Source organism: Phocoena sinus, chromosome 8 (assembly GCF_008692025.1).
Source record: "Phocoena sinus isolate mPhoSin1 chromosome 8, mPhoSin1.pri, whole genome shotgun sequence".
Classification (NCBI taxonomy): Eukaryota; Metazoa; Chordata; class Mammalia; order Artiodactyla; family Phocoenidae; genus Phocoena; species Phocoena sinus.
Genome location: NC_045770.1, coordinates 71,703,862 through 71,713,181, shown reverse-complemented (window position 1 = coordinate 71,713,181; position 9,320 = coordinate 71,703,862). Strand labels below are relative to the sequence as shown.

General features: G+C 54.7%; 1 protein-coding gene across 1 annotated transcript in view; it reads right to left on the bottom strand.

Annotated features, from left to right (window-relative positions):
* Window positions 1-3,727: 3,727 nt before the first annotated feature.
* Window positions 3,728-9,320, bottom strand: part of OTOG (otogelin) — an 85,246-nt gene continuing 79,653 nt past the window's right edge. Inside the window, exons 51-56 of the mRNA XM_032640565.1 lie at window positions 9,056-9,234; window positions 8,176-8,280; window positions 7,873-7,992; window positions 6,539-6,584; window positions 4,130-4,209; window positions 3,728-4,017 (exon numbers count right to left, since the gene is read on the bottom strand). Coding sequence (XP_032496456.1) covers window positions 3,817-4,017; window positions 4,130-4,209; window positions 6,539-6,584; window positions 7,873-7,992; window positions 8,176-8,280; window positions 9,056-9,234 — 731 coding nt within the window. The 3' untranslated portion in view covers window positions 3,728-3,816. The remainder of the gene's footprint in view (window positions 4,018-4,129; window positions 4,210-6,538; window positions 6,585-7,872; window positions 7,993-8,175; window positions 8,281-9,055; window positions 9,235-9,320) is intronic.

Here is a 9,320-nt window from a genome sequence, read left to right as displayed (position 1 = left end):
CATTTTTGGAGGTCTGTATTTCAGCCTACCACAGCTGTCTAGAAATAGGATGGCTTAGTCAAAGGGTGTATGTATTTTTAATGTAAATCAACTCTGTATCAATGAACACTCATATCAACGCTATGGGTACTGGCTTTTTTTTTTTTTTTTTTTTGCTGTACGCGGGCCTCTCACTGTTGTGGCCTCTCCCACTGCAGAGCCCAGGCTCCAGACGCGCAGGCTCAGCAGCCATGGCTCACGGGCCCAGCCACTCCGCAGCATGTGGGATCTTCCCAGACCAGGGCACGAACCCGTGTCCCCTGCATCGTCAGGCGGACTCTCAACCACTGCGCCACCAGGGAAGCCCTGGGTACTCGCTTTCTGAGGGCAATTGGGCAACACTGATTTAGGTTTAAAATCCTCATCCTCTCCTATTTTCCCTCAGTGCAGAGCAGGGTAGCATGCTAGTTGGTGATTTGCTTCTTGTTACTCTTTCACTAGTGTCTTAGCCCAAAAGAGTTGGCTCCCCAGCAGGAAGCTAGGGGAACAGGACTGGGAGTTTTAGCCAAAGGGTTGGTGTGTGAGGTTAACTTCCAGGAGTAGCAGGCAGGAGGGGGTTCCTGGGTGGGGATTGGAAACCTACAAACACTGTGATTCCAGCAGTTGGTGTGACCATCAGAATCTATGGCCACCTGTGAGTATATAGTGAGGGTGGAGCAGGAAGCCTGGAAACTGCTGCCAACTGGAGCCACGAGGGCCAAGTCAGCAAAACTGGGTCACCAGTTATAGATAGGCTATGAAGAACAGGCCTCTGAAAGTCTGAGGCCACCCTTCCAACTAAGGCTGCAGGAAGACATTTAGGCTGAGACTGGCTGGTTTGAGCTGGTGCCCTCTGCCTGTTTACACAACAGCTAACAAGGAGTGGTCCTGTTCAAAGTCTGCCTGCTTATACATGAATGTAAACAGATGGGAGTAGTAGTGAGGTGAGGGCTGAACAGCCAGGAAAACTGGGGTTCCAGCAATGACTAAAGAGCCACCTTTGTCTTAATCTAAACATCTTGCTGTATGATAGAATTAGTATTTTAAATCAGGCTGGTTTTAAAGGCTGGTTTAAAGTCATGTTCTGTTGAACTCAGGGTTCAAAACTCTCTCTGAAAGCTGTTGATATGTGACTTAGGGAATGTGTTGTGCTGAGAAAATGACTGATTACAAACCTTTAATTATCATCAGTGATGGAGAAGCTTTGCCCCACCCCACCTCTAGCTATAACGATAGGAAATTAAGGAGTATAAAGTATGCATTTAAGGCTATAAATGTCCCTCTAAATACTTCTTTAGCTGCATCTCACAAGTTTAATGTGTTGTAATTTCATAATCATGAGGATCATAATATTGTTTAATTTCTACTCTGATTTATTCTTTTTTTTTTTTTTTTTTTGCGGTACGTGGGCCTCTCACTGTTGTGGCCTCTCCCGTTGCGGAGCACAGGCTCCGGACACACAGGCTCAGCGGCCATGGCTCACGGGCCCAGCCGCTCCGCGGCATGTGGGATCTTCCCGGACCCGGGCACGAACTCGCGTCCCCTGCATCGGCAGGCGGACTCTCAACCACTGCGCCACCAGGGAAGCCCTGATTTATTCTTTGATCCACTGCTTATCTAGAAGTGTGTTTCTTAAGAGGCTGTAAAGCTTTCTTTTCATTAGGAAAAGTCCCAGGGCTCATGTTAGCAGACAGATATACCATGAGGAGAGACACATATTTGTGAAATAAAAACTAAGCTTTCCAAGTGTTAGCTTCACAGGTAATGCTCTACCCCTCCAGGCTGAGTGGAGCCCTTGCATCCAAACATTGAACCAGGCCCTAGGAGTATCCCCCTCTTATTGGCTGGTGCTTCCTCAGGCCGCCCCTCTCCTATTCCTTCCCAAATGGGACAATCCAGGAAAGCATTCTCCCATTTGCCCCTTAGATGTGCCAACAGTACTTTAAAGTTGAAGCCTCACTAACCACCCGATCCCTGGATTCTCCCTAACCTTAGTATAGTCAACAGTAGCTGCAAAGCTTACCGAGCTCTATGAGAAAATAGGGAAATAAATACAGAAATGTTGAGAGACCAACATGAAGCATACTCTCAGGGCCTGACCCGTCCACATCTTGTGTGAGAGGCATCTGTCCCTGGCCCCACAGAGCTCAGACCACTCCTCAGGCCCCTCACCTGGGTGCCAGTTTTCCAGCTCCCAAAGTCCTCTTCCTTCTCCCCACCCCTCCTCTAGGAGCCAGCCTCCTATCAGTTCAATTCAAACCAGCAGATGCCCGTGGAGGACCTGCTCTGAGTGGCGCACAGTGCTGGGCACGGGTGGGGCAAGAGAAGTCAGGGTGACCTCCACGGACATAAAATAGGATTTCGTCTTCACAGCTGAAATTCCTTCAGATTCAAAGCAAACCTGACACCTTCAGAGATGCTCAGAGGTCTGATGTCTTCCTGTGGTTTATTGGATATATAAACAGAACACAGATACAGGAACAAAGACGCTGCAAGAACAGCTGGGGGCCATCCTGGCACTGGGCCCCAACCCCAATCCTAGGGGTACCAGGGCAGCCACACATCTCCAGACATACAGGGCAGTGCTGGCGTCTGAACAACCTCATGTTCATGCCCTTTGGACCCAGCAGCACAAAGTGGTATGTAGGGTCAGAGGGCTACAGGGTGGGGTGTGGAGGGGGCCCCAGGCTGGCTTTAGGAAGGACACACTGGTTCAGAGGCAAGGCTCTGAGAAATGCTCAGAGGCGGCTGCACACGCACAGGGTCTGCATTTTCCACTGACTATTGCTCTTCTGCTGGACAATCCCATGAAGTAGAAAGCTGGGAACTGGCTGAGCCACAAAACTCACACTCGGGCCCCTCCAGAGACCAACTCTGCTATGTTCTTGGAGAAGAGGCACATTGTAAAGCCAGGGTCTGCCCTTGCAAGCTGAAGGTATCATTAAACACCCTAGGGCCCTCAGAGGGGTGGGCTGTCCACCCACATGGGGATGAGTTGGACCCTCACTGAGGAGGGTCCAGCACAACTCATCCACCACACCTCAGCAGAGCCAGCCCACCGGCCAGGGAGGCCGGTTTTGAGGGATGGGAGTAGGTGGGTATGGAGCAGCCGTGGCCCTGCTCTTCTAAATCCTTTCCTGAATTGCAAGGTCAATAACAGAATACCAGGGCATCCCTCTTGGGGCTACAGGGGGCTTGAAGCTCACTGAGTCTACTCCCCAGTCTCCAGAACTGACCTCACAGACAATGGTGAAAGCACGTCGCCTGGGAACCCACCCTCTTTGCTTCTGGGAAGTCCTCCTGGGCAGCGATACACAGACCTGGATGTTTCAATTTAAGCTCCCTTTCCTTTTACTGAGTCTGTGGTTCTTCCGTGGTCAAAAGGGCCGAGAAAGAGAATGGGCCACCACATCTGGCCCCTCCACTGGGTCTTGGGTCCAGCCCTGATCCCGGCTTCTCAGGAAAACTCTTACCCCCTCTACCAAAGCACTGCAGCCAGAGTCCCAGATGTGCAGGGGCTGATGCCCCTGACTGAGGGCCCTTCCCAGACCTCAAGCCAGGGACAGAGCTGAGTTCCCTGAGCCCCAAGCTGTGGCACTCTCCCATATGTGGAGGAGGGGGAGCCCAGAGAGGGAGCCAGGATGGGCCGGTGTGGCCCGTTCCAGTCACTCTCTGTGTCTCTGCCCGCCATTCCATGCTCAGCATGTACCAGCTCTCCACACCTTTAGTGCCCCCCGTCCACCCTACACTGGGTCAGCTGGAAGCAGAAAGTGGTCCAGCCCGCCCCACCCCCAGGCCTCAGGACCACTGGCAGGTACAGTCAGTGGGCTCCTGCACTATGTAGGGCACCCAGGTGGCGTTGGCGGCACAGAAGAGCTGCACAGGACGCCGCTGCAGGCCCACCTCGCGGCAGCACCTGCAGAAGCGGGCGAAGATGTTGATGTTGTAGTTGTAGATGCTGGCGGACGGACACCTCCCATCGCAGGACACTAGGTTCACCTGGAGACGGGCAGGCCAGTGAGGCAGCCTGTGTGGCTTCCATCCCCCAAAGCCCCCCATCCCCATCTTCGGCTGCACCCCGCCCCCGCACCGCCTTGCTGGGGCCACGCACAGGGGTGTTGCTCCTGCAATCATTCTTGCGGATGGTCATGCGGATGGTCACCTTCTTGCAAGAGCGTCCATCCTCTTTACCTGGGGGGACAGGGTGGGTGAGGCAGCTGCGGCTGCGTAGTGCTCCCGGGGCTGCAGGCTGGGCCAGACTGGGGCAGTTAGTGTCATGCTGGAGGGTCCCTCTACCAGAGTTAGTGCCCATGCATTAGAGCCCCTCCCTTTTAGCTCAGTGCCCTGGAAGGAGGTGGAGGTGACAAGGCAGGGGAGATGGGTGAGATAGGGAAGGATGCCAGGGACGGCCTGGGGACTCTGGACTAGGGAAGACGAGGATTTGGGGACAAGGCAAGCTGCCTGCCCACCCCAGCCCCAAAGCCTGTCTCTAATCCACTGGCGACCCTGGATGTATCCTCTCCCCGCTCTGAGCTTCAGTTCAAGCATTAAGATCCCGCAATTGCCTGAGTGAATGGAAACCCCAGTCCCTAGCACGATGCTTGCACATAGCAGGATCACTCGGTTTCCACAGCTATCAAACAGGACAGGGCCGGGAGTCACCCACCTCACACGGCTGTTACAGAGATGGAAATTGATAAACACGCAGTTTCTTCTGCCTGGACCATGCCTCCCAAAGACAACCAATCATATGGCTCATTTACACCCTCACCTGCTCAAGTATTGCCTCACCAAGGCCTTTCCTGATCTTCTTCTTGAGACAACAACATCCTCCCTCCACCCAGCCTCCCTCCCTGACCCCTCCCTTCCTTATTTCTATCCAGGGCACTGTCACCTTCCTGAGAGACACCCTTGTAATGATGCTCTTGACATGTAAGCTTTAGGGTCTTCCTTTGCACAGCTTCCTTCCACAATTTGTTGTGAGTTCTCTCGTTCTAAATAAATCTTCACTTTCATACCTCGGTATGGATTTGTAAGTTTGTGTTCTTTTTCTTAATGAAGCCCCCCTACCACCAACTGCATAAATTTCAGCGCCCATAAAACCAGATGCATCCATCTTATTGTAATTTCACTTGCTCTTCTGTCTCTCCTATTAGAACGTCAGCTCTATGGGGCTGTGTCATTTATGCTGTGTCTACAGTGCCTAGAACAGGGCCTGACGTATTGGTGCTAAATAAATATTTGCCAGACGCATAGACTCCCTCTGTGACACTGGGGTGCCTGTGGGAAATGGGGTGGAATCCCCTCTTCTGGCCTCTGGGTTTCACCAAGTAGGTTTCTGACCACACCAGCTGGAGGTCTCCTGGCCAGAGCTAAGTTCACTTTTTCTTCCCTCTCTGCTCCCAGGAGACAGGAGAACTGAGAACTGTCTTGGCCATGGCCTCAGGGTCCTGGACTGAGACCAGCTGAGTAACCAGCAGTAGCAAAGCAGTGGTTGCATTGGGCATTGGTGGGCATTGGGCACCAAGAGAGCGGGCACTGCTGAAGCATTCCCATGCAAGCCCAGGGGTGCAGCGTGCTACCCAGCATGCACTGCTGGCCCTACAGCCTTTGCCAGAGGCAAGGAGCAGGGGCAGCACACTGCGCTCCCCCACCCCCAGAGCTCAGGGCCACTTAGCAGAAGGGACATTGGCAGAAATAGCAACGCGGCTACACGCCTCCAGTCCCGCGGGCTTCTGAGAGGAGTACCTGGGTGGCAGTGGACACTAACCCATGGAGGAGAGGCGGGGCTAACGGGGACCACCGGAAACAGGGTCCCCGGGGAACCTGGGGAGAGGGACACGGGTCACAGGGAGCACACGGGACATTCAGGGAACATTGAGGTGTGGGTCAGAGATCAGCCAATGAGGCACTGAGCCCAGTTTCCTTGGAATATGTGAAGTGAACATAACAGGGTCCAAAATTCTCCAAGGAAAGGTTGAGGGCCCTGGGGGATGGGAGGCATGTGGGCAAAGGTCCTAAGGCTGATTGGAACATGCACGCACATGCAGTTGGGGCTGCAGGTTCCAGGGGCCAGGGGTGAGGACAGACGCACCGAGCTCTCACTCAGACTCAGTCTGGGAGCCCATGGGTCTGAAGCCACCTCCATGACAAGGCTCCTGACCACAGGGAGAATTCACGTGGGGGGCATCGCGGCTGGAGGTCATGGCAGGCCACGGCAGGAGGTGGCAGAGCAGCTGGTCAGTTACTGACCTCCTGGACCCAACATCCCAATGTCCCGTCTCCAACAGGAGCAGAGGCCTTTTGTTGGGATAGGGATGTGAGCATGGCCCCTGCCCACCTGTAGATCTGTGTCTGTGCCATGAGCCCCATGGCGGGGGTGTTATCCCTTCAACCACTCACCCCTGAAGAGCCACTACTGGAGGCACCAGGCCAGGAACCTGGTCCTCTGAGCCCCAACATGACACCTTGTCCCCCCAACCAGAGCCCCTCACCCCTGGCCTCCGCCATGCTCACTCACATGTCCTGCAGCATCCTTCCAAGGAAGGTACCACCGAGCCCCCAGCCTAGAGGGAGAGGAGGAGAGGTGGGTAGGAGACCACATACTAGGCCAGGAGCCAAGAATCCCAGCAAGAGGCAAAAAGACTGCTAGAGTCTAGACTCCTTTCCTCCCATGATGCTCCAGGGCAGGAGTTCCAGGCCCCATTGCCCATCAGGCCCTGGCCAGAGGGGGAAGGGGCCCCTGAGCTGGCCACTGAGAGCCACAGGGCCTAACGCAATTGGTTGGGACACTGGCACTGAGGCTGGAGGCTGGGTAAAGATGGTGAGGGCGCCAGGGTCTCCTGTTTTTCCAGTGGCAGCTCTCCTTATGCACCACTCCACCCACCCAGTACCGTTGTCCGCCTTAGTGTTTCCTGCACAGAGGGTCAGGGAGGGAAGGGGTTAGGGACTGACCCACTTGGGTCAGTGGCCTGGGCTCTATCTCAGCCCTGGATAAGCTACCCCTTTGCTCTGGACTTAGTTTTCCCATCTCTAAAATGGGGCAATGATTCCTAATAGTCCTCCTCCTCTACTGTGAAACTGATAAAACGATGGATGTGACAGTTCTTTGTAAATAAGTGTGTGTGTGTGTGTGTGTGTCTGTGTGTATGCGTGTGTGAGCGTGGGTCTAAGTATATGTGTGTGGTTTTGTGAGCACATACATGTGTGTACATGTGTGATTTTGCATGTGTGTGTCTGTGTGGAGAGAATGCTTGGATGTGTGTAATTGTTTTCTAAGTGAGACCAGAAATCTTTAAATGCCCAATATTAACGTCAAGAACTCTAATAATTCAACAATAACCCCAAACCCTCCAGGAAGTCATTTTCTTTGAGGCGTGCCCATAGTGACAGCTGTCCATGCTAGTGCTGGACCCCTGTTAGCCCATCGCAGGACTGAACTATGCGTCTGCGTGGTGTGTGCGTGCAAGTGTGCCTTGGCGTGTGACAGTGCGTGGTATGTGTACTCGCTTGCCGAGGTGTTAACGTCCCTGTGGAGTGTGTGGTGCCTGTGAGCGGCTGACTGCCCGTGTTGGTGTGTATGTGGGTGTGCCTAGAACATGCGACAGTGTATGTTTGCGTGCATCTGGGCATGGCCCTGTGATGATGCGTGAGGATGTGGTGCGATGTGGTCAGAGCAAAGATACATGGAAAGATGTGGAGTTGGGGTGACAGGGCAGGTCCAGGCTCCAGGGGAGCCCTCCTTCCACAGCCCCCCACACCACAAGACACCCCTGCCCCTACCCACCACCACCACTAAGACAGCTGCTGCGCCTGGCTTTAGGCCATGCTGCGTGGGAGGCGGCCAGCACTGACCTTGGCACACTCGGTCTCGTTGAGTGGTGGGCAGCTGATGGGCGAGCGGACGAGCACGGCGCCCAGGGGTGTGCTGCTGCAGTGGTGGCGGGTACAGTCTGCGATCCAGGATGCCCCGGGCTAGAGGGCACAGAGGTAGCCAATGGGGGCCTGTGGCCGATGGCCCTCGTGAACTGATAGGGCACAGCTCTGAAGACAGGTGCAGCCCAGGACCTGGCACTGCCCAGGACCCCATCTGTTCCCAGCCCTGGGCCCTGGTCCTAGGTGTCCCCTCCTGGGATGCGCAGTTAAGGGGCTGCATACCAAGAACAGGGAGGTGGTGCCATTGGGGAAAGTGAAGAGGCAGGACACGTTCCTGCAGGAGCCGCAGCAGGCCGCCAGGTCCCTCGGGTGCTCATACTCCTGGTTCTGCAGGACAGGGAGAGTCGCGATGGGCCTCAGCCACACACCCGCCTCCACCCTCCTGCCTCTCCCACTGTCTGCTTGTCCCTGAGCCCAGAACCCAGAGAAAGGCCCCCTGTAGATGCTCAGAAAGGAAATTCCCAGCCTCCTTGTATCTCAGGCAGGAAGGTCATCCTTATATCTACCCTGAGCCTCAGGGTAGATATAAGAGTAGACAGCGGGTCCTAAACCCAGCCCCAGTGGACAAAGAGATGACCTTGCTGGTAATTAAGGATGGCAGTTTTGATTCCAGATAGACTTTAGTTTGAGTCCCAGTTCCTGTGGCAATTTTGACAAATGGCTGGACTTCCCTAAACCTCAGTTTTCTCATCTGAAAAATGGGAATAATTCCAATCCCTTTTATTCAACTCATACTTATTTAGCCCTTAATAGAAGCCAGTCACTGCCCTAAGTACTGGGCACGTATCAATAGAAGCACTCAGCAAACGGTAGCAGTACAAACCAAGAGGATAGGGACCGTGCCAGGCATAAGCAGGTGCTTAATAAAGGTGAGTTTTCTCTGTCAAATGCTCACCCTTGCCAGGCCTTCACTTTTGCTGTTCCCCTCCTGGCCTCAGCACTTTCCACAGAGGTCTCAGAGGTCCCCCCAATGCCCACTCTCTAGACTCATCCGAAGAGCTTGGTGGAGCTTGAAGGGCCCCTCTGATTCCCAGAGCACCAAGGGTCTGCAGGCCAGCTCCCCATGGCCCCCCACAGCCCGTCCTGCGCCGCTGCCCCCTACCGCCTCGCAGTGGACGTCACACAACACGGAGGTGGTGTTGATCTGGTAGAAGCCAGTAAGAGGGTCGAGCACGGTGGTGCAGCGGGATGTGTGGCACACGCCTTCTGCCGAGACCTCCACCACCGTCTGGCCCAGCTGCATCACCCCCAGCTCGCGGCTCAGACACACGGGGGCCTTCACTGGATGGGCAAGCAGGGCGGCGACAGTCACCGAGAGCCCAGCGCCCACACCGGCCCCAGGCCGGCTGGCCACCCCTGGCTCACTC